This window comes from Kogia breviceps, chromosome 14 (assembly GCF_026419965.1).
Source record: "Kogia breviceps isolate mKogBre1 chromosome 14, mKogBre1 haplotype 1, whole genome shotgun sequence".
NCBI classification, from domain to species: Eukaryota; Metazoa; Chordata; class Mammalia; order Artiodactyla; family Physeteridae; genus Kogia; species Kogia breviceps.
In genome coordinates, this window is record NC_081323.1 from 84,481,325 (window position 1) to 84,503,562 (window position 22,238).

The 22,238-nt window shown below is 57.8% G+C and overlaps 4 protein-coding genes and 1 long non-coding RNA gene across 10 annotated transcripts; 3 read left to right on the top strand and 2 right to left on the bottom strand.

Moving 5' to 3' along the window:
* Positions 1-246: 246 nt before the first annotated feature.
* On the top strand, positions 247-6,285 carry GPC2 (glypican 2). The gene is made up of 10 exons (XM_059037094.2): positions 247-427; positions 1,089-1,247; positions 1,570-1,892; positions 2,717-2,797; positions 3,529-3,691; positions 3,942-4,072; positions 4,271-4,420; positions 4,512-4,651; positions 4,754-4,929; positions 5,720-6,285. Exons 1-10 carry the CDS (start codon positions 262-264, stop codon positions 5,965-5,967), a joined length of 1,737 nt encoding a protein of 578 aa, XP_058893077.1. The 5' UTR covers positions 247-261; the 3' UTR covers positions 5,968-6,285.
* Positions 2,276-12,990, bottom strand: LOC131740820 (uncharacterized). Its single transcript, XR_010836322.1, has 3 exons — positions 7,932-12,990; positions 5,069-6,971; positions 2,276-4,916 (listed from the first exon to the last, which is right to left on the bottom strand). It is a non-coding gene; the product is annotated as an uncharacterized lncRNA (long non-coding RNA).
* GAL3ST4 (galactose-3-O-sulfotransferase 4) lies at positions 7,131-13,182 on the top strand. Of its 4 annotated transcripts, XM_067012096.1 has the most exons (5): positions 7,156-7,265; positions 8,058-8,139; positions 8,400-8,712; positions 8,895-9,198; positions 11,729-13,182. In XM_067012096.1, the coding sequence occupies exons 3-5, from the start codon at positions 8,588-8,590 to the stop codon at positions 12,749-12,751; spliced, it is 1,452 nt and encodes a 483-aa protein (XP_066868197.1). In that variant the 5' UTR covers positions 7,156-7,265; positions 8,058-8,139; positions 8,400-8,587; the 3' UTR covers positions 12,752-13,182. The 4 variants fall into 4 exon arrangements, with proteins under 4 accessions (XP_058893074.1, XP_066868197.1, XP_066868196.1 ...); XM_059037091.2 differs by lacking the exon at positions 8,058-8,139 and having other exon boundaries at positions 7,131-7,265; XM_067012095.1 differs by having other exon boundaries at positions 8,400-9,198.
* A 220-nt stretch (positions 13,183-13,402) lies between these two features.
* TRAPPC14 (trafficking protein particle complex subunit 14) lies at positions 13,403-17,847 on the top strand. Its single transcript, XM_059037092.2, has 11 exons — positions 13,403-14,038; positions 14,251-14,346; positions 14,452-14,581; positions 14,748-14,834; positions 14,984-15,104; positions 15,210-15,357; positions 15,488-15,570; positions 15,677-15,840; positions 16,380-16,534; positions 16,766-16,959; positions 17,072-17,847. The coding sequence occupies exons 1-11, from the start codon at positions 13,631-13,633 to the stop codon at positions 17,223-17,225; spliced, it is 1,740 nt and encodes a 579-aa protein (XP_058893075.1). The 5' UTR covers positions 13,403-13,630; the 3' UTR covers positions 17,226-17,847.
* Positions 17,848-18,088: 241 nt separating this feature from the next.
* LAMTOR4 (late endosomal/lysosomal adaptor, MAPK and MTOR activator 4) lies at positions 18,089-21,891 on the bottom strand. 3 transcript variants are annotated; one of them, XM_059037097.2, is made up of 4 exons: positions 21,600-21,891; positions 21,027-21,107; positions 18,793-18,910; positions 18,089-18,434 (listed from the first exon to the last, which is right to left on the bottom strand). In XM_059037097.2, the coding sequence occupies exons 1-4, from the start codon at positions 21,600-21,602 to the stop codon at positions 18,337-18,339; spliced, it is 300 nt and encodes a 99-aa protein (XP_058893080.1). In that variant the 5' UTR covers positions 21,603-21,891; the 3' UTR covers positions 18,089-18,336. The 3 variants fall into 3 exon arrangements, with proteins under 3 accessions (XP_058893080.1, XP_066868198.1, XP_066868199.1); XM_067012097.1 differs by lacking the exon at positions 21,600-21,891 and adding an exon at positions 21,457-21,589; XM_067012098.1 differs by lacking the exon at positions 21,027-21,107 and having other exon boundaries at positions 21,600-21,715.
* Positions 21,892-22,238: the final 347 nt, after the last annotated feature.

Genomic DNA, 22,238 nt, shown 5'->3' on the forward strand with positions numbered 1-22,238 from the left:
CTTGACCCCGCCCCTGAGGCCGGCTCCTTACCATCATTGGCAGGGCCCCGCCCCGGACCCCGCCTCCTGTCCGGCTCCCGCTCCCATTGTCTCGGCAGATGCCGCCTAGTCCAGCGATCGTACTCCGTGTTCAGTTTTCGGAGGTCGCGCTCTTTCTCTGGCCGGCGGGGCGATCCCGCGGCAGAGAACCGGCTTCCTGAGTTCGGGCGGCTCTTCTTTCCTCCTTAGGACACACTTTGCCGTCCCAAGGTGGCAGCAGCTATGTACGTGCTGCGATCTCTTCTGCTTCTGCTGTTGCCTCTGTGCCCCGGTCCTGGTCCTGGACCCGGCATCGAGGCAAAGGTCACCCGGAGTTGCACTGAGACCCGGCAGATCCTGGGGGCCCGGGGATATAGCTTAAGCCTACTCCCTCCCGCCCTGATCTCAGGTGAGGAGAAAGAGGAAGACTAGAGAATTGGGGGCGAGGGAGGGGGCGGGGGCCGGTCCCCCCATCTCACAATAACACTCTTCCCTTTCAGAGTGGCCGTTATAATAATCTTTTCGTCTTATAGTAATAATGTCTCTTCTCCTCCGGAACTTCTTTACCAGGATCACAATAACACTCCTGTTCACATAATAGCTCTCTACTCCACCCCCACCCCAGGAATCCCTTTCTAGTAATCAGCACCCCCCTCTGTGTTTCTTTATTCACAGCCCAATTTGTTCCCCTCTCTATTTCCACGAGCCCCTTCTATGACAATACTTTCTTTCTTACTAGGTAATCCCACCCCTCCAAACCCCAGTCTTCCCATTGAAGCCATCCTGTAAGTCCTTAGAGGCCTGGGGTGTGCGATGTCAGGCAGGCTACCTAGGACCCTCTGATCACTAAATCGGCCCATCCTTATTTGATCCTATGGCTAGTGGCAGTGGACTTGGGATGGGTGAGGGGACAATAAGAAGGGGGTAGAGCCAGGTGGGAATGAGGTGGCAGACAATAGAAAAGAAACCAGACAGTTCGAAGAGAAAGGATGGCCCCCAGAGATCAGCAGGAGAAGGAAGGAATTTCACGACACGACTTCCCACCATTCCTTCGTGTCTCCTCTGTCCAGGTGAGCACCTCCGGATCTGTCCTCAGGAGTACACTTGCTGTTCCAGTGAGATAGAGCAGAAGCTGACCTGGGAGACTGAGGCCACCTTCCGAGGCCTGGTGGAAGAGAGCGGCTCCTTCTTGGTTCACACGCTGGCTGCCCGGCACAGAAGATTTGATGGTGAGGACCTGGCGTCCCCAAACCTGGCCTCGCACCTCCTCTCTGTGTTCATGACCCGAGCAAGTATCCCGTCCCCGCTCCTGACTCTATCCCTAAGGCACTCCGGCCCTGGCTTAGCCCCCACATCCCCACCCTAGGCTCTCTCAAGGTCCTGCCCTCCACCCCCAGCCCCAATTTGCCCAGACCGCTAAGAGTTGCTTAATTTCTGACTCACTTTTCTTTTCTCTCCCCATGCCCATCTCTTCCTGCCTCTGCCCTTTCACTTCTCCGTCCTTCTCTGGCCTTACCCCACCTCACACCCCTTTCTCTGCACTTGCCACAGAGGTTTTTCGGGAGATGCTCTCATCAGCCGAGCACTCCCTGTCCCTGCTCTTCCACCGCTCCTTCGGCCGCCTGTATGCCCAGCACACGCCCTTGTTCAGTGGCCTGTTCTCTCGGCTACGGGACTACTATGAGAGGTCCGGTGAGGGGTTAGATGATGCCTTGGTGGATTTCTGGGCTCAGCTCCTGGAGAAAATGTTCCCCCTGCTGCACCCACAGTACATCTTCTCCCCTGACTACCTGTTCTGCCTCACGCGCCTGGCCTCTTCTGCTGATGACTCTCTGAAGCCTTTTGGGGACTCACCCCGCCGCCTCCGCCTGCAGGTGAGGGGCCCCAAGGCCTGAGCTTCAGCCACCTTTGACCTAGTGACCTCTGAAGTATGTACTACTCACCTCCAGCCCAAGGACCCCCTTTCCATGCCCCAGTCACCCCGGACCTGGTGATCCCTCTATCCTGCATGGCAGGCATGTCTGACCTGGTGACCCCTATCTTGAGCCCCAGTCGCCTCTGCCTGACCCAGTGCTCCTTGGTCTCCTTTAATTGGAGGGCCCCCCTTTCTGTGTCCTAGTTTACACACGTTGCTGACCCACTCACCTGCTCTTGCCTCCCTCCACCCCACCTTTCTGCCAACTCCTCCCTAATCCCAATACCTTGGCTTCCTCTGGTTCAACTAACTGTGAATTAGACACTTAATATTTAAGAAGGATTTTCATTTAGAGTCTCTCATTTAATTATCATCATAACTCTAGAAGGTAAGTATTAGCATTCCTATTTTACAGATGAGGAAACTGAACTTCCCAGAGGTTAACGTCTCACAGCCAATAAGTGGTAGAGCTATGTTTCACACCCAGGTCTCCTGGCTTCGGGTTCAGTGTTTGTTCTGATACAAGCCCCTCTATCTCCAAGCCCTGTAAAATGTAATCCCGCCACCTCTTCCCAAGCCCAGTTCCCCTTGGTCCTTCTCCACTGTGATTCCTTTGATCCTCTTGAACCTGCCTCCCGGGACCACCTGACACTCCTAACCACCCCAAGATAACCCTATAAACCTCACCCCCCTGCTTATCCCCTTGGTGCAGTCTCTTGGTCTCAGTGTTGACTGACCCTCAACAGTCCTGTGGTTTTTCTCACCTTCTTTCCCCTCCCCCAGATAACCCGGGCCCTGGTGGCTGCCCGGGCCTTTATCCAGGGCCTGGAGACCGGAAGAGATGTGGTCAGCGAAACGCTTAAGGTTAGAGGGAGCCTGAGTATGGGCAGGGCCCAGGGAGGGAGACAAGAAGTAGGAGAGGTCCCATGAAGAAGAGTCTGGTGCCAGCTGGCAGGAGAGGCCTGGGGCCTTCCCATATCAGCCTTGAAGCCCTGGCATCCCAGGGTAAATCAGGAAGGCTGGAGTCTCCCTTGTGTCATGACCCATGATCTCCACCCACCTCTGACCCTCTGATGACTCTTTCCCCCTGCCAGCCTCTAGGGGCCTGCTCATCTCCATAGCATCTCTGAGATTGGAGTACTGGCCCTCCTGGTTTTCTCCAGGACCACTCAGTGGCTCCCTCTTCCCTGCTACTGGAGGCCAGATTCCTGGCTTGGCCTTCAAGGCCCTCTCTCGACCGCTCATTCTCTCCCTGACCTCCCATCCTTACCTCCTGCATCCTCATTCTCCTCTCCCCAACCACGATGGGCTCACTCTTGTCCTTGAACCTTTTCTCAGATCCCTCACTGCCCCAGCTCTCTCAAGAAGCAGCATCTGCAACCTGGCCCCTAGGAGCCTCCCTCCTCTGATTTGTGGCAGTCCTGGGGTCACTCCTGCTGCCACACGGGGTCATCAGTCCTAGATGTTCACATCCAGCTCTACGCTGAGAGCCTGGGAAAGGTGGGGTGGGGTATTTGATTTCTCTCTGTGCCCAGCACCAAGCTTGGCTGAGGGCAGCCAAGCGTGGATGACACAGGCCTGCTCTCTGCTCCCAGATGCCGCTGTCCGAAGGCTGCAAGCGGGCTGTGATGCGTCTGACAGGCTGCCCCCTTTGTCGGGGGGTCCCCTCGCTGCCACCCTGCCGGGGCTTTTGCCTCAACGTGGCCCACGGCTGTATCGGCAGCCAGGGACTGGATCCTGACTGGGGGGCCTATCTGGGTGAGGGGATTCAGGAAAGCCTGGGAGGGCTGTCTGTGTGGGGGTGGGCGGGGTGGGCCAGGGAGGGAGTGTTAAGCGGTACTGAGGGGAGAGGATGACGAGTGGCTCTTCTCATGTCAGTTTCCCCCATCTAAGACCTGCTGCTTCCCTCCAAGGCCGGGGTCAGGATTTGCGGGAACATCCTACTTCAGTGAGTATCTCCCTGGATGTCCCTTCATTTCACCCTTTCTCTTTCTTTCCCTCTTTCAAGATGGTCTCCTGTTCCTGGCCGAGAAGATCCAGGGCCCCTTTTCCTTTGAGCTAGCAGCACAGTCCATCGGGGTGAAGATCGCGGAGGGTTTGATGCATCTGCAGGAAAACAGCGTGGGGCTGTCAGCCCAGGTACCGGGGCCACAAGAAGAGTGGGAGTTGGCGGGAGGACCGGAGAGAGAAGGGTGCAGGGCTGGGGGTACAGTGCGGGGTGTCAGGGAGGCACTGTATAGCCTCTGGATAAACTAGGGAGTCGGGGGCGATTGGAGTATTGGAGTGTGGTTTTTACCGCCGGACGACTGTCTGTGGGGTCTCTTCCCGGTACCGCAGGTGTTCCAGGAATGCGGGAGCCCCCAGCCGGCGCCGGCCCGCGCCCGCCGTGCCCCAGCCCCCCGGGAGGAGGTGGGCCGGCTCTGGTCGGCGGCGGCGGCGGAGGAGGAGCGGCCCACGACGGCTGCGGGCGCCAGCCTGCCCCGGCTGGTGAGTGGCGGTCGGCAGGCGGGGGCGCAGGCGCGGCGGGGGGCGGGGGTGGCGCGCGCACCAGCTCCTCCCGGGCTCTCTTTGCGTCCAGGTGTGGGAGCTCCGCGAGCGGCTGGGCCGGGTGAGGGGCTTCTGGGCCGGGCTGCCCCTGACAGTGTGCGGGGACTCCCGCATGGCTGCGGACCTCTCCCAGGAGGCGGCGCCCTGCTGGACCGGAGCTGGGCGGGGCCGGTGAGAGCCAGGCGGCGGCGGCGGCGGCGGCGGCGGCGGGCGGGCGAGGCGTACTCCGTGGGCGGGGCGGGGCGGGAGCCTCCGGGGCTGCTCTCCTCGCAGGTACTTGTCGCCCGTGGTCGGGGGTCCCCAGGCCGGGCAGATCGACAACCCAGAGCTGGATGCGGAAGCCTCGAGCCCCGACCTCCAGACGCGCAGGCGGCGGCTGCAGCTCCGGGCGGCCACGACCAGGATGAAGGCGGCCGCCCTGGGACGCGACCTGGAGCTGGAGGACTGGGGTGAGGCCCTGGGCCGCCGCGAGGGCCTCGCTCCGCCCAGCTTTCCGCGATTGGACCCGGGCCAACCCGTAGCCCCGCCCCCTGCTTTCTGTAGTCCCTCCCCTGGCGTCTCTCCGTTACCATCCATTCATTGACTCACATTTTACACGCACGTATTGAGCGCTTTACTCAAAGGTAGTGGGTAGAGCACCAATGACAGGGTCTCTATCCTTGAGTTCATGGATCCCTGGGGGAGACACCAAAACACTCTGACAGAACGGTGGGAAGCTCCTAAGAGTGGGCAATGGGTTGGGGGAGACTGGGGAGGGCGGGCAATCCCGGGAGGTGGGGAAGTGGGGTGCGGGCGCCATGGGGCTGGCTCCCCAAAGTAGAATTTGCCAGGGAAGCAAGGCACTGACATCCATTTTTTTCTCTCTCCCACTGTCTGTCTCTGTCTCTCTTTGTCTCTCCTCCCCCCTTCCCGTCTGCTCGCTGCCTATGTGTACGTCTGTTTTCTCTGTCTTTTCCTGTTTATCCTCTCTCTCCATCTGTCTCTCTTTTTTTGTCTGTCTCGTTGTCTCTTCCTGTCTCTCGTTGCCTTCTCTCATTCTCATGTGGCTGATCTCTCTCCTCACCTTCCTGTCGTTCGCATTCTCCCTCGTCTCACCCTGCCTGCTCCGCCACCCCTCCACCTGTCACTGTTTTTATCTCGAGTTCTCCTTCTTTCTGCCTGTGGCTCTTTCTCTCTCCCTGTCTCCCGCTACCTCTCTTTCCCATCCCTGTCTGTTTCCGGTCCTCCCCCTCCCTGCAGAGGACGCAAGCGGCTCTGGACAGGGACAGCACTATGCAGATGACTGGATGGCTGGGGCAGCAGCTGTGGCCCCCCCGGCCCGGCCTCCTCGCCCTCCTCGAAGGGATGGTGCTGGGGGCAAAGGAGGAGGTGTCATTATCCGCCACAGCCAAGACAGGAGCAGGACTGGAGGGACGTCTGTCAGTTTTCACACCCAACCCCTCCTCATTCTCTTCCTCTCAGCCCTGGCCCTGCTTGGACCTCGATAACTGGGGAGGGGTGCCCTGGCATCAGAAGGGTTCGTGGCCCGTCCCCTCCTCCCCCCTCTGCTGGGTCTGGGGAGGAGTCGAAGGGGGCTGCAGAGAGGGCAGAGAAGGGACTTTTTGGGTGAATGGCTGGGGCCCCAAATCCAGAAGATTTCCATTGGTGGGTTGGGTTGGGCGTGGATGTTCACAGTATTTATTTTTTCATTTTGTATCTGGGGAGGAGGGGCTGGGGGTATTTATTTAGCAAGGTGTGGTCTCTCTAACCCGGGGGGGGCCCCTCTGGTCTGGTGGTGAGCCCCAACAGAAAAAGGGAGGACTTTTAGAGTTGCGGGGGGGGGGGGGTTGAAGGAAGTTGAAGGTAGGGATGGGTGGGGGCACCCGGTCTCAGAAACAGACAAAGCTGGGTGCTTGTGGGGTGCAGGGCAGGGGACTAGGATGTCAGGATCTATGGGTCTGGGTTCTATCGAGTTTTTTCAGTATCACTTTCTTAAACTAGAAAAAAGAAAGAAGGGGAAAAAAAGCATATCTCATGGCCACTGCCATCCACCACATCCTTCACAAGCTTCCCCATTTCATGTTTCAGTGTTCGACTCGATGTTTACTCTATAAATAAATGGCTAATTTATTGGACCCTATGTGTGACTTTCTGTACCTTTAGCCCAGAGCCTCTGTGACCAGCAGTTCATTTCTGCCTCCTTATCTTGGAACCTGTCCCCTGAGATTGAGTTTGGGCAAGCTGTCCACCCTCTGGGTCTGAGCACCTTCGTCTGCAAAACGGGGGAAATTGCGGGGAGGGGACTGCAAAACTCTTTTGGACCCGAGCCACCGTTAATATTACCACACCACTGACCCTGCCTTCAGGGTCGGGGCCCCAGTTCTCTGTGTCAGCCTCTGGCTACCTTGTCATGTCCTTGACAATGTCTGCTTTCAACTCTTGTCTGTTAGTCTCCTTTCTTCTTTCCTTCTTTCCTTTGGTCGCCTGAATGAGTCTTTTGTTCTGCAGAAAGCTGAAAGAAAAAGTATAATTGATTCCTAAGTGCCAAAGGAGGGTAGAAGTGGTGTCTTCCAATAGCAGGCTGGGTGCCCTGAAGGAGAGGGAAAGGTGCAGGGAGGGAGAGACCCAGATACGCGATCAAAGCCGAATCAGCTGCTGAGACTGGTGGGACAAAGGGAGGGAGGGGGAGGAGCCTGGGCGCTGAGAAAGTTTATGGGGAAAGTTGAGCCGAGCGAGGAACCGGGCGGTGGCTGGAGCAGGCGGGAGGGCCAGACCCCGATTTCCCTGCTGCTCCTCAGGTGGCCTGGTGAGTGGGCTTGCGAAGCCGAGGCCTCGGCCAGTGGAGGGACTCTAGAGTTTATGGGAGGAGACTTGGGGGGTTTCATAGAACCCCAGAGGGAGCCGACCCAGGGCTGGCCACAGACTGAGCAGTCACCAAAGCTGGAGGGAACTACGGGCTGGAATGGGGGGCAATGGGAGGGGACAGGGATGGATGGAAGGAATAGAAGAAATCTGGACACAGGAGGGAGTCCAGTGCGGGGCTGGATCCTGGAGGCTGGGCTGGGGGAGGAAATTGGGGGATGATGCCAGAGGGGGCGGGTCTCTAGGTGGCAAGTGTGGGCTCCCTGCCTGGGGTCGCTCTGGGCTCGTCCTGGAAGGGGGCCGTTGGGGCTTGGTGGAGGGGCTGCGGGTTGGAATTGAAGGGGCAGGTCTGGACTCCCAGGAGATTGGGAAGCTGGGGCCTGGGAAGGAATCCTGAAGCCCGGCGTTCGTTCGGGTTTTGTCTCTTTGTGTCGCAGAGTCTCTCTCCAGCCCCACCCTCTCAATCCCCTCTGGGTGCACTGCTGGGGTTGGAAAGTGGGAATGGGGGTCTGGGGGATCCGGGATTTGGGCTTCCTAAACAACCCTACACCCCCGCCCCCAGGCCCCCTCACACACTGGGCTCTGCCTGGCGCCGAGAGGGAAAGCATACCTGAGCTTAGATGAGCTGGTCAGACTCTTATTCTTTACAAAGTTGCTCCTGTGGTTTCACCTCCCTGGGTTCCTAAGCTGGTGCCCTGTGTGGCCCTCATTCCCTCCTTATGGCTTCTCCTCTCAGGCTCAGAATGGGGCTCTTCAGCCCGACTTGTCACAGAGGGCCAGAGGAGGTGGTCAGGGGCCTGGTGATGTCCGTTTCACTGGTATGAGCTGACTGGTCTGATCTTCCTCCCCTTCCCTTCCAAATCCCTGGGGCTCAGTGAGGAGCTGTCAGTGGGGGTTGGAGGGCTGCAGGCTGACAGCAGAGAAGCAGTCGTGGGGCACCTAGAAGATCTGGGTGTAGAGCGGGCTCCCCCCTCCGCTGCCCCCCTGCCCGGAATGAGGTCTCAGCCGCAGCAGCGGCAGGAGAGAAGGCTCTACCCGCTCCTTAGACTCTCCTCCTTCCCCCTCATTTCCCTTCTAGACGCTGACAGAGGCAAAAATCTGCTAACTCAGGGGGCAGACTCAACCGGGGCTGCGAGCAGACCTGGGGAATGAACCCCCGAACTCGAACCGGCGCCTTCCGCGGCTGCACGGCTGTCTCGAGCTGTCTCTGCCTCTGTGCCTGGCCCTTGCCCTGTCCCTCTCTAGCATCACCCTTCCCTGTGCCACATGGGCCCTCTGTCTCCTACCAGGACCATGCGCCTCTGGGGGCCTCGGAGCCTGGGGGTGGCTCTGGGAGTCTTCATGACCATCGGATTTGCCCTCCAGCTCTGGGGGGGTCCCTTCCAGAGGAGGTGAGTCCCCATCTTGTCCCAACACCCCACAGATGCCCCCCCCCACTTGCTCCTCCCCATCCCACCCGGGGCTGTGACTCTTGGGGACTCAGAGGACGCTCCACGACCTCATCCTTGCTCCTCAAGGCACCCATCCCCCTGCTGGTGAGGGACAGGACACTTCCCCTCCCATCTCTCCCCAGGCTACCTGGGCTGCAGCTCCGACAGTCCTGGGCCTCAACCCCGGGACCAGCTGTTCCATCCTGCCTGCCACGGCAGCGACTAGTGTTCCTGAAGACGCATAAATCCGGGAGCAGCTCCGTGCTGAGTCTACTTCACCGCTACGGGGACAGACACGGGCTGCGCTTCGCCCTCCCCGCCCGCTACCAGTTCGGCTACCCAAAGCTTTTCCAGGCCTCTCGGGTCAAAGGCTACCGCCCTCAGGGTGGAGGCACCCAGCCCCCCTTCCACATCCTCTGTCATCACATGAGGTTCAACCTGAAAGAGGTGAGGAGTGTCGAGGGGGCGGGCAGGACTGGCGAGAGGTGATGGGCTCATGCCTGTAGTCGAGACCACCAGGGGAGGAGACCCCAGGCCTGGAAGCTCCCCAGGCATCCCCTCACCCAAGAGTCGGGCATGGGGGCCACAAAGGTGAGTCCTGCTGCCCCCTCCTCAGCTGTCCCTCCCTCAGAATGTTCTGGCAGCTGAAGTTCTGCCCTCTCCCATCTAGAGTTTACTGCAGTCTCTCTCCTTGACCAATTTATTCTGCTGGCATCAGTGTCCCGCCAGCTCTGACCATACCCCAACAACCCTCCCTCCAGGTACCTGGCCCTTCCTGGCCCCTTCCACTGGCACTACTAGGGCCCTGCGCAGTCACTGCCTTCTGACTCCTCTGCATCTCACTCCCCTCACCACGTCTGCCAGATTTTTTTTTTTTTTTTTTTGAGTTACACGAGCCTCTCACTGTTGTGGCCTCTCCCATTGCGGAGCACAGGATCCGGACACGCAGGCTCAGCGGCCACGGCTCACGGGCCCAGCCGCTCTGCGGCACGTGGGAACTTCCCGGACCGGGGCGCGAACCCGCGTCCCCTGCATCGGCAGGCGGACACTCAACCACTGCGCCACCAGGGAAGCCCCGTCTGCCAGATTTTGAGGATCAGCTACATGTCAAGCCCCAGTCCCGTCCCGGCCCCACCCCCAAACCCCGGAGCCTCAGTTCTAAAGGGGAAGATGAGACACACACACACACACACACACACACACACACACACACACACACACACACACACACACACACACACACACACACACACCACACACCCCTACCTCCTGGAGGAAGAAAATCAACGGGCAAATGAACACATACGGGGAAAGAGCGAACTTTCACTGAATACTTCTTGGGTGCTGGGTCGTCGTCGTACCATCATCCGGCCAGGAAGGCATTACAAGTGTCTCCACTACACAGACGAGGAGGTTGAATCTCAGAGAGGCTAAGTGACAGGCCTCTGTTAACGGAAAGCCACAGAGCTAGCATTTGAACCCAGGCCCAGCTGCTCCAAAGTCAAAGTGCCTTCTTTGGGCTGTGTGTGTGTGTGTATGTGTGTTCGTATTCGGAACTGTGGGGAGACTGTTCATCAAAAGAGGTGGGGCTTTCTGGAGAGGTAGGTTTTATAGGAAAGGGTGGACATGACTTTGTAGTAAAGAAAATATCAGGTGTTCTTGGGGGCAAAACATCTTAAAGACATGGTGGCAGTGGTGTGTGTGCGTGTGTAGGTGGTAGAACTTCCGTGGTGGCTGCAAAGGCAGTCCTGTTGGAGCTGGAGCTGGAGAAAGCAGCTGAGCAGCATGAACGTGATCTAATGGGAAGTGAGGGGGCACGGCTGGGAGTGAGGCGGGGACAACAATCACTGAGGCAGTTTCCTCTGGAGTTTAGGAGGATCGTCACCACCCCTCACTACCTCCCAGGTTCCTCACACTCCACATCCTTCAAGGTAAGTGTTAACCCAGATTTATTGATGGAGGCTCTGAGAAGGCTCTGAGAAGTTCGATAACCTGCCCAAAGTCACACGGTTGGTAAATGGCTGAATTGGGATTTTACTCCAGGTCCATCTGATGCCACAGACCGTTCTCTGCACTGTTCCCCTATGCCTTCGAAGAGACATACAGCTCACAGGCTCGCCCTGCAGGCACGCCCACATCAGCAGAGCAGACTGGAAGACTTGACAGGGAGTCAGGTTCAACGACAAGAGGTCACGTTCAGAGGCAGAAACCCTTCCGGGAGCCCCAGAGCTGGGTTCTGGCATGGATCTGCCTGCAGGACCACGCTAGGGTGTGGCTCAGCCCAATTCCCACCTTCCTTCTCACCGAGAAGTGGGAGCACACATCCCAGGCCTCAGAGCAGCACACTACCGAGTGGCCACGGCTCCCCAGTGCCCATTCCAGGGGTGTCTCTTGCTCTTCAAGATGCCAAGGAGCCCCAGGAGTGCCCTGTCCTTCGGCCATCCTGGGCTTGGCCTGCCCACCTGACGCCTCTACCTGAGGCAGCATTAACGACAGCTCTGTCTCCTCCCTATATGCTGCCACTGATCCTCCTGAGGAGGCCTGAGGCCAGCTCCTATCTTGGAGTTGTGACAAAGAGTCCCAGGGTAGGCACTTAGGTTTTTGTTGGAGAAGTGAACACAAAGCTTGACTCCTAGAAGTGTTACTGACCAAGGCAGACAGAAAGGCCCAAGGAAGTTAATGTTCTCCAGGAGCTTTCCATGTTCCAGGTTCCTTCCTATCCTTATCCCATGTAACCTCCATAATCACTTGGGAAGGAAGGTATGATGGATCCCCGTTTTGCAGATAAGCAAACTGAGTCTCAGAGATGTTAAGTGCCTTACCCAAGATCTATGTAGCTGGTGAAGGAAGCTGGGGGTTCCCAGCAGAGCCGTCAGAAGGAGGTTGGAGGAGGCTGGGGTATCAGCCTGGGCACTGGGTTTGCTCTTAGTTTCGTCCTGGCCTAGTTCTCTCTATGTCTGTTTCCTCTTCTCTGCAGGTACTTCAGGTCATGCCTTCTGACAGCTTCTTCTTTTCCATTGTCCGAGACCCAGCGGCTCTGGCCCGCTCTGCCTTCTCCTACTATAAATCCACATCATCGGCTTTCCGCAAATCACCATCCTTGGCGGCCTTCCTGGACAATCCCCGAGCCTTCTACCATCCCGGGGCCCGTGGGGACCACTACGCACGCAACTTGCTGTGGTTTGACTTTGGCCTCCCCTTTCCCCCAGAGATGAGGACCAAGAGAGGGAGTCCTCGTCCCCCCAGAGATCCCAACCCGCCGCAGCTTCCTTCTGGTGGTGGCCCGCGAGCCCACGCCTCGGATCCCAGTGCTCTCTTCCATCCCGTTCCCACTGTCGCCGATGGTCACAGCCAGACATCCAGCTCTGCCTCTTTAGATTTGGGGTCTTCATCCTTCATCCAGTGGCACCTGGCCTGGCTGGACTCTGTCTTTGACCTGGTCTTGGTGGCCGAGTACTTTGACGAGTCATTGGTCCTGCTGGCAGATGCCCTGTGCTGGGGTCTAGATGATGTGGTGGGCTTCATGCACAATGCTCAGGCTGGAGGTGGGCAGGGCGGAAGTGCCGTCGGCGATGGTGGACTGACTGCTGAGGACAGGCAGCTGTCTGCACGGGCCCGAGCCTGGAACAACCTGGACTGGGCTCTCTACGTTCACTTCAACCGCAGCTTGTGGGCCCGGATAAAGCAATACGGCCAGAGCCGGCTGGACAGTGCTGTGGCGGAGCTCCGGGCTCGCCGAGAGGCCCTGGCTAAACACTGTCTGGTGGGGGGTGAGGCTTTAGACCCCAAGTACATCACTGACCGGCAGTTCCGCCCTTTCCAGTTTGGGTCAGGTAAGGTTTTGGGTTACGTGCTTCGGAGTGGCCTGAGCCTCCAAGACCGGGAGGAGTGTGAGCGCCTGGCCACCCCCGAGCTACAGTACAAGGACAAGCTAGATGCCAAGCAGTTCCCCCAAACAGTCTCTGTGCCCCTCAAGACTTCAAGGCTACCCTCCCCCTAGGCATCAGACCACTCAGTCTTAGGCTGAAAAGCAGCTGAGCCACAGGGGCACAGTGACGAGTGTGAGCCAGCCAGATGCCCTTTCTGCTTCCCCCAGAGACCACGTCTGCTCCCCAAAGGACCAGTGGAACTTTGCACGGATGTGGGCCCCACGTCCTCCAGCCTGTGCCAAGGAATCCTAGTCCTAGAAGCATCCTCCCCCTCCCTCGCATCTTGCCCCTTTCCCTTTCCAGCACCTCGCGCCCCCCCCCCCCCGCCCAAACAGCACTCTCAAAGCCCCCCGGAGGAGCAAACCATGGGGTACGGCAGAGATTGTTTGGGACACAAGGGACAGGAATAATGCGTCCACCTCTCTATGAAATATTTGCTACTGGGCTATACTCATTTCACTATGAAATGTTTGCTGAATGAATAAATAATTTGAAACTTTGACCTGCTCTATATAGGGCGGAAGGGAAAGGGATGGAGCATCTTCCTGGGAGAAACGGGGTTGGAGGGAGTTCTCTTCATAGTTCTTCTCTAAGAAGGGGTCTGTCTGCAGTCTCACCAAAACCCTTCGTGCCTAACCACAGGCACACGCCGCTCCCCTTGTCCAAAATCCGGTCGCCCACAAATTCCGGCGCCTCCGAGGCCACGCCCCTTCCCTTCCGCTTCCCGTGTCTCTCCAGTCATTCGGCCCAGCACCCCGGTTCCGGCCCCACGGGGTCTCGGTTCCGGGCTCGTTGCCCCGGTTCCCGGCCCCGGCTGGTCTGTCGGGCCGGTCCGGCCGCGCGCAGCACCGGTCGGGGCTCGGGGCTCCCCGGGCCCACGCCAGCGGCCTCCTCGCCCTCCGCCGGCCACGGCCCACCTCGTTACCCGGCCCGCGCCGCCCTCGCCGCCCATGGAGTCCCAGTGCGACTACTCGATGTACTTCCCGGCCGTGCCGCTGCCGCCACGCGCGGAGCTGGCTGGGGACCCGGGCCGGTACCGGGCGCTGCCCCGGCGCAATCACCTCTACCTGGGGGAGACCGTCCGCTTCCTTCTGGTGCTGCGCTGCCGGGGCGGCGTGGGGTCCGGCGCCGGAGGCGGCCCGGGCTTGGGCTCCCGAGTGGCCTGGGCAGAACTGGCGACCGCCCTGGCCGCCCTGGCCTCGGTCAGCGCCGGAGGGGCGCCCGTGGGCGGTGGCTCCGGCGACCAGGATCCCGAACCCCCGGGGGGCGGGGACCCTGGTGGTGGGGGGTTGTTTCGAGGCTGCAGCCCCCTCCTCACCCACGGCCCGGGCCCTGCTACCTCAGGGGGAGCGACCACGGTGAGGAGCTCGGGGCGACACGGCACAGGGCGGAGGGGCGGTCTGCTGGGCTCCAAAGACCGGAGGGGAGAGGGACGCTGGAGGGAAGCGGGAGGCCGATGACGGGTGAGGAGAGGGGAGGGCGAGAACCACGTACTGCAGATCTTAAAGGGAACGCTGGCGCTGCGGGCGGCCTTGACTCTTCTGACCTCTTCACCCTTTTCACAACCCAGCTGCCTGTGGAGGAACCAATTGTGTCCACAGATGAGGTCATCTTCCCACTCACCGTTTCGCTGGATAGACTGCCCCCAGGGACACCTAAGGCCAAGGTAAGGCTGGCACGGGGTGGAGCTGTTGTCCTAATTCAGACGCCCTTTCTGAGGCTGGCTAGGTCTCTCTCCTCTCGACTGCCGTCCTGTGTCCCCTGTGCTCAGATTGTAGTGACCGTGTGGAAGCGGGAGGTTGAGGCACCAGAGGTCAGAGATCAAGGCTACCTACGCTTGCTGCAGACCCGATCTCCTGGGGAGACCTTCCGGGGCGAGCAGAGCGCTTTCAAGGCCCAAGGTGGGGAGGAGAATGCAGAGAGGAAATGCTGGAGTCTGGAATGTGGGGGACAGTGGAGGGGTGACACTGGCAAGTGCCCAAGCTGGAGAGAAGAGCAAGATGAGAACTGTGGGTTGGAATGAGGCTCACCCAGCCCGTCATCTCTTGCCTCCGCCCTCTCCTGCAGTGAGCACCCTGCTGACTCTGCTGCCCCCTCCAGTTCTGAAATGCCGCCAGTTCACTGTGGCTGGAAAACACTTGACCGTGCTCAAGGGTGAGCAGATTGGCGGCGCAGGCTTTGGGTAGCAGCAAGGGCACTGACTGGGTGTCAGTTACTCTGGTGGGGATAGATCCATTTTAGGGGGGAAAAGGTGGGGTCCAAGGGGTCCAGATACTCTGAGCTGAGCTGGTTACCTCCGACAGTGCTGAACAGCTCCTCCCAGGAGGAAATTTCCATCTGGGATATCCGCATTCTCCCAAACTTCAATGCCAGTTATCTGCCTGTCATGCCCGATGGCTCTGTGCTGCTGGTGGACAATGTCTGGTGAGGTCCTGGGGAGGGGCAGGGCCGCACAGTGGTGGGGATGGGGGCAGGGCCGAGAGCTCTGGTGTGGAGAGATCCAGCTCTGGTCCCTTTCTTCTGAACTAGTCACCAATCTGGGGAAGTCTCCATGGGCTCCTTCTGCCGGCTCCCTGGTACCTCTGGCTGCTTCCCCTGCTTGCTTAGTGCTCTGGAGGAACACAACTTCCTGTTCCAGCTCAGAGGGGGTGAGCAGCCCCCTCCAGGGGCCAAGGAGGTGAGTATAAGGGACTGGTGTGTTCGGGAGAAAGGGTGAGACAATGCAGTGGGAGGAGGAGGCCAGGGGGTTGACTAAGGGGAGAGGGAACCTCTGATACATGTCATGTTTCCCTTTGTCCCTCTGGCAGGGCCTAGAAGTTCCCCTGATCGCTGTGGTTCAGTGGTCCACGCCGAAGCTGCCCTTTACCCAGAGCATCTATACCCACTACCGGTGAGTTTTTGGGACACCCCACCCTGGCCCCACCTGGGTACCATCCTGTTCGTCTTTGTTTCGAAACACACACATCCTACGTCCCTCTCTCTCTCACTGCTTCTAGGCTGCCCAGCATCCGCCTGGACCGCCCGTGCTTTGTGATGACTGCTTCTTGTGAGTCCCCTGTTCGGACCTACGAGCGTTTCACTGTCACCTATACGCTGCTCAACAATCTCCAAGACTTCCTTGCTGTGAGGCTCGTGTGGACGCCGGAGCACGCCCAGGCTGGTAGGTGGCTGCCAGGCCTAACCTTGTCCCGAAGGAGGGGAGGGGAAGGGAAGCAGTCACAGAGATGGGTGACTGCGGCCGGCTGCTTCGGCTCTGAACCGGGGTGGTCTCCATGGTGTCACAGTGGAGAGTTTGGAGAGGCCGCGGGGCAGAGTGATTTTAAGGGCCTTGACACTGGAGCTGGGCTCCCTGGTATGTTTGACTTGTACCTCTCCCACTTCTTAGCTGTGTGACCTTTGGTAGGTTACTTAACCTCTCTGAGCCTCAGATTTCTCATCTCGCAAACGGAGAAAATAATACCTCTTGGGGCTGTTACAGCGACTTAGTGAGTTAATATTATGTGAAGTGGTTAGAATAGGTCTTAACACACAGTAAGTATTAGCTATCGTCATTTATAAAATTCAGCAAACAATAGCATATACTCAGTTTACTCCACAGAGTGGCTCTGAGGATCAGACAAGACTGTGCTCATGAACGCTCTCTGCGAACTGAGGAACACCACACAGATGTGTTTCCCAGCCCCCGTTTCTGCCCCCCAGGAAAGCAGCTGTGTGAGGAGGAGCGCCGGGCCATGCAGGCAGCCCTGGACTCCATCGTCTGCCATACACCCCTCAACAACCTCGGCTTTTCCCGGAAGGGCAGCGCGCTCACCTTCAGTGTGGCCTTCCAGGCTCTGAGGACGGGGCTCTTCGAGGTGGGCTGGTGGGGGCCGGGCTGTGTGCTGGGTGAGGCAGAGCGTCAGGTGAAAGGAGTCAGGGCCGCTGGCTTCTGTGGCTGAAGCATAATGAGTGGCGCTACAAAGCCGCGCGGAGGGAAGGCGGACTTTAGATCCGACTTCGGCCTGTCAAGTGGGGAAGATGACCTGAAAGGAGGTCGGGGGCCTGGAAGCCGAGCTGGGTGGCTGATCCATGTCTCCCTACCCCAGCTGAGCCAGCACATGAAACTGAAGCTGCAGTTCACCGCCAGCGTGTCCCACCCTCCGCCCGAGGCCCGGCCTCTCTCTCGCAAGAGCAGCCCCAGCAGCCCTGCCGTCCGGGACTTGGTCGAGAGGCACCAGGCGAGCCTGGGCCGCTCTCAGTCCTTCTCCCACCAACAGCCCTCCCGCAGCCACCTCATGAGGTACGGAACCGCGGGAGGGGGGCCAGTGGACTTTGGTAGAGGCCGGAGTTGGAGAGGGAGCAGGAAGGGGCCCTGGGGCCAACCAGAGCTCATAGCCTCTGCCTTCCCCCAGGTCGGGCAGCGTGATGGAGCGCAGGGCCATCACGCCCCCCGTGGCCTCCCCTGTCGGCCGCCCCCTCTACCTGCCCCCGGACAAGGCTGTGCTCTCTCTGGACAAGATCGCCAAGCGCGAGTGCAAGGTCCTGGTGGTGGAGCCCGTCAAGTAGCACCGTCCAGCTCTCCTCCCTCTCACACTCCCGGAAATCAACAGCCCCTGGAGCGGTGCTCCCTCCAGGCTGTGCCTCCCCTGGGATGCCTCCCAGAGGGTGAGGAGGCCCTGCAGGGCAGCCTGTCTGTGTCTGCTGAAGAGGGACGAGGGAAGAAGCTGTGAAACGGACAGGGGTGGCTGGGGCGTGAAAGCAACAGTATTTCCCGGACCTCCTGGGGGGGCTGGCCCCACCCCTCGGCCAAGGCAAGGGCTCCAGGAGCTCCCTTGCCCCCTGCCTTGCACCCTGGTTCTAAGTTTACAAAGTGTTTTCCTCGTTCCTTTAAGTTGTCTTCCCAGCCTCTGACATTCCCTCCCTCCCTCCCACCCGCAGGGCTGAGATCAGAGGGTGGTGATGGTAAAGGGACCCGACAATGACATGACCCTCCTGTCTCAGGTCAGGGGAGAGAGCTCGGTGGCCTCCCCTCGCCCTCATGTTTACGTTTGCAGTCTGAAGCACTTTATGTGGGGTTTTTTGGTTTTTGGGGGGTTTTTTTTGGTTTGTCTGTTCCTGTAACTTATTCTCCAACTACTGCTTCCAACTGAAAGAAGACTATTAAATGCCTGTTCAGGAGGGAGAAGAATGACTGTTCTTTGTGTGTTGGTGGCAGGAGCAGAGACCCAGGGGGCTCAGCAAGATTCCCTTCAGCATGTACACCAAACAGCTCCCCTCAGCTCCCTTCCCACCCATTGTTTTTTCTTCTGAGTCCAAGTTTTAGATGTCTAGAGGTGGCCTTGCTCCACTCCTCTGGGCTGAGGCCCTAGAAGCTGGAAGACACATGGGGTGTGACCCTCCTCCCCCAATACACACGACAAATCCCTGGGCCTGGGAAACATCAGACTCACGTTTATTAGGAGGGAAGATGAGGAGAGGGAGGCCCCCTCGCCCTCACTCTCCTTAACATCGTACAGACTCCCCAAGCCTCTGCCCTTCCCGGTAGGGGTGGGGAAGTGGGTGAGCAGACAGCCTTAGTTCTAACGGCAGTCAAGAGAGAGGCGGGGAGAGGTCTGCGTCTTCCTCGTCACAGAGGCTCCCGGCCCCATCCACCTCTGCCCCTCGGCCTCTGGCAGGCTCACACGTCAAGGGGCTCCCGGCCTCGGTTCGGCCTCTTCACCACAAACACCCTCTGTCCCGACACGGTCACCAGCAGCGTGTGTTCTCCAAAGACCACTGGAGGGGAGACACACCTTCCCCCGCCCCGGGAGAGGGAAGGCAGCAGAGAGTTAGTGGGGTGCGAAGGCCTCCCTGGGGGTCACACATAAACTGGCTGGGCTCCAAAGCCAAAGAAATTGGACAGTTCCAAGCTCAGAGATGTGAAGATGGGAGGGCTCCACATTAAATCCCCTTCCTTCTCTTGCTTTCTCATAATTCTGGTGCAGGGGTGAATACCAAGGGGAACAGCGTGGCCAGAACCAGGGAACCCGGGGAGGTGGTGGGCGGCTGGTAGGAGACAGGTGCTCTTCCCTGAGCAGAGAAGCCTCGGGGAGCAGCACCCCCCCCAACACCGTCACCAGGGCCAGGGGCTCACCCGACAGGCGCTTGAAGGGCACGTTCATGCTGTGGTGCAGCCGGAAACCGCAGGCCGTGCTGACCAGCTCAGAGATGGCGCTGGCTGCCTGCTCGTCATTCTCTAGATCCCCAGATGACTGCACGCAGACAGAGGAGGGACATGGCAGGAATTAGGGGACAGAACGGGGAGAAAATTCCAAGGACACTTTGGCTCTAGCACTTGTAACCACTTTCCAATACCCCAAAGTAACCCCCGGTTTTGGAAAGACCCACCTAAAAACTGCCCTGTGATGTTGTTGCCTCTGTTGATGCCATCCTATTGGTCATCCTTAAAATTACCGGGCTTCCTCCTGGGAAGCAGTGACTCTCATCCATTTCTTTCCTGACGCTGTTTTCCTTAATCCCTGACTCTTGATTTCTCTCCCTGTTCCCACTTAATTTGATAGAACCACATTCTCAAACACCAGTGCCCACCCACCACAGACTTGTTCCAGGCGCCGTCTTTTCCTCAGTCTTCCCGTTTGTTGCCCTGTCTGCAGAATCTGAAACATAAACATCCCCTTTGTCCCTGAACCCCTTCCTACTACCTAGCGCTTGGGTAATGATGTCACAGCCACCTAGGCTTCCTCTTTTCTCGTGATGCTCTCAACTTCCTCTTCCTACCTCCTCAATATGGGCCTCCCACTGAGTCAAATTCAGCACTCTTTGCTCTCTTGGACATTCTGTACCTCAGTTACCTCATCTGTAAATTGGGGACAACAATACCTATCTTATGGGCTTGTTGTGAGGGTTACGAGAGCATATTAGCAGATGCTTAGAATAACTCCTAGCATTATAGTTCAAACTCATGTGTTTAAAGTTGAGCCACCAAAATTCCCCTTACCTCTCCCCCTCCCCAATCAACTTCCTTTCTGAAGTCCCTGTTTGTTAGGGCACCATCATTCTAGGCTTGAGTTCAAAGTCTTACAGCATGGAAAAGTTATCTCCTCTATTACTTATCTCTAGTCATTACGAAGACGTATTGATTCTTCCTTTAAAAATCTCTTCTCTGGGCTTCCCTGGTGGCACAGTGGTTGAGAATCTGCCTGCCAGTGCAGGGGACACGGGTTCGAGCCCTGGTTTGGGAAGATCCCACATGCCGCGGAGCTACTAGGCCCGTGAGCCACAACTACTGAGCCTGCGCGTCCGGAGCCTGTGCTCCGCGACAAGAGAGGCCGCGATAGTGAGAGGCCCGCGCACCGCGATGAAGAGTAGTCCCCGCTCACTGCAACTGGAGAAAGCCCTTGCACAGAAACGAAGACCCAACACACCCAAAAATAAATTTTAAAAAATTAAAAAAAAAAATCTCTTCTCTCCTTGCTCCTTCTCATTGCCACCAGCTGTTTCATACCTAGATTTCAGCAACAGCATCCCTGCTTCTGAATCCCACCCCTTCCGGCTCATCTTTACACCTAATAGAACAATTCCACTCAATCACTTCATCAGCTCATGTTTCTGTTCAAAAACCCTTCAAAGCTCCTATTACCCCCCAAGATTAATCCACAGGTGTTAACCCAGCCTTGAAAGTCCTCCACAATCAGATCTTTCCTTACCATATCCTCTTCTTCCCCCAAACATTTCCAAATCTTTTCAACATAAACCCACCAGCAATTCAGACAGGCTGATGTCACACTCCTGCAAATATGTCCACCTCCCAGCCCTGAATATGCTCTTTCTTTTCTGCCTGTTCACAACCATCCATCTTTTAAGGCCAGCTGAATTCTTGCCTCTTCCAAGAAAGTTTCCTTGCCAAAACACAAGTTATAACACGAAGGGCTGAATCCTTCACTCTCTGGACTCCTTCAGTTATCTTTACCACGTGCAATACTTTGAACTTTTAACCTTAAGCCTTGTCTCTCTAGCTAGATGGAAAACTTCTAGAGAGCTGACACTATATTGTACTGCAGAACAAAATACCAAGTCTCTTCAATAAATACCAAATGAAGACATACTCAAGAATAACTCAGGTAATGTCAGTTATCAACAAACCTGTAACTAGTCTGACTTTGGTAAAGTCAGTAAACCTCTTTTACCTCAAAACAGTTACGGGACTAAGATTCCAGAGCTAGATTAATTGATTTAATTCCTGAATTTAATTCCTATATGCCAGGCATGATACCAGGTAAAGGTCAAGAACAGAGACAAATCAGGCTAAACTGGGCAACGTTAGAAGGCATCATTGGAGGAGCCCCCCCTCCCTTTTCCAGAACGCACCGCCAGCACTGCGCCTTCACTCAGCACCAGGTAGCCGAGCTGGTCTGGGATTCGCTCCAGCCCCTGGGTCAGTGCAGAAGTCTAGTGGGTAAAGATGCAATCCGTGAGCAGCAGGCTAGGAGGACAGCCCTTGGCAAACCCGAGTCTCTCTCTTGACAATGGCCCCCCAGGCCTCTCTCCCCAGCCAGGGCCCTTCCAGACCCTCTTCCCTCTACATGGCCTTCAACACTGATCTTCCTGAGCCTCCGTCAGTCCTTACTCTCTGCCCCTGGGCTCCACCGGCCTTCCACACCCCACCTTGGCTACCCCACGGACAACTCCCCTCAGCCCGGTCTCCAATTCCACCTGTGGCCCGCCGCTCCCCCTCAGATTACTCCCCAGCCTCTATACACCCTCCCACCGACCCCTGCTCAACCCCCTACGTCGCCACCCCTCCATCTCCATTCCCTCTCGGTCCCGGGACGGATAGGAGGTGAGGGCGGAGTGCAGGCTCAGGACTGGGCGACCAAACAGATGGGGGGGCAGGGACACTGAACCCCCGGCGCGTAGTCCCGCGCATGCGTCCTCACTCACCATCGCAGCCTTAGGTGCTGGGGGGCGCTCACTGCCAGACGTAGCTTCCGGCTCTAGTCCCAGGTGACGTGATTCCACCCGGCGGTCTCCTCTTCCTGCCTTGCACCGCCCGACTTGAGTCCCGCCCCCAGAATGCGGATTGGAGAGTGGCTACGTCATCAGACTTACTCTGCCAGTGTGGAGCGCCGCTTCCCGGAGACGCACGCGGATTGGCCGCAGACCCTCTTTAACATTCATCTCCTCTTCCCTCAGCCCCAAAGCGCCGAGATGGGGGGGCATGTCGGCGGAGGGGCGGGCCTGGTGGGGCGGGGCCGGAGGGAGGAGGTTGGGCTAAGGGTTTGCGCCTGCAAACCCACACAGGCGGCCCGGGTTCCACCTAGGGCTAGACCGCCCGCAGTGGGACAGTGAGAGTAAAAAAACGTGAAATGCAGATGAAGAGCTATTCAAATGTTACTTTTTTTTTTTAATTTTTTTTTTATTTTTAACATCTTTTGAGTATAACTGTTTTACAATAGTGTGTTAGTTTCTCCTTTACAACAAAGTGAATCAGTTATACATATACATATGTTCCCATATCTCTTCCCTCTTGCGTCACCCTCCCTCCCACCCTCCCTATCCCACCCCTCTAGGTGGTCACAA

Coding starts and splice junctions, on each gene's coding strand:
- GPC2 (XM_059037094.2), top strand. CDS start 262: ATGTACGTGCTGCGATCTCTTCTGCTTCTGCTGTTGCCTCTGTGCCCC. Junction 4,073..4,270: donor GCGTGGGGCTGTCAGCCCAG/GTACCGGGGCCA, acceptor CCGGTACCGCAG/GTGTTCCAGGAATGCGGGAG. Junction 4,652..4,753: donor ACCGGAGCTGGGCGGGGCCG/GTGAGAGCCAGG, acceptor CTCTCCTCGCAG/GTACTTGTCGCCCGTGGTCG.
- TRAPPC14 (XM_059037092.2), top strand. CDS start 13,631: ATGGAGTCCCAGTGCGACTACTCGATGTACTTCCCGGCCGTGCCGCTG. Junction 14,039..14,250: donor CCTCAGGGGGAGCGACCACG/GTGAGGAGCTCG, acceptor TTCACAACCCAG/CTGCCTGTGGAGGAACCAAT. Junction 15,358..15,487: donor CCCCTCCAGGGGCCAAGGAG/GTGAGTATAAGG, acceptor TCCCTCTGGCAG/GGCCTAGAAGTTCCCCTGAT.
- GAL3ST4 (XM_067012095.1), top strand. CDS start 8,470: ATGAACCCCCGAACTCGAACCGGCGCCTTCCGCGGCTGCACGGCTGTC. Junction 9,199..11,728: donor TGAGGTTCAACCTGAAAGAG/GTGAGGAGTGTC, acceptor TCTTCTCTGCAG/GTACTTCAGGTCATGCCTTC.
- LAMTOR4 (XM_067012097.1), bottom strand. CDS start 21,585: ATGCGCGGGACTACGCGCCGGGGGTTCAGTGTCCCTGCCCCCCCATCT. Junction 21,108..21,456: donor GAGGGAATGGAGATGGAGGG/GTGGCGACGTAG, acceptor TTTACCCACTAG/ACTTCTGCACTGACCCAGGG. Junction 18,911..21,026: donor GTGAAGGCGCAGTGCTGGCG/GTGCGTTCTGGA, acceptor GTCTGCGTGCAG/TCATCTGGGGATCTAGAGAA.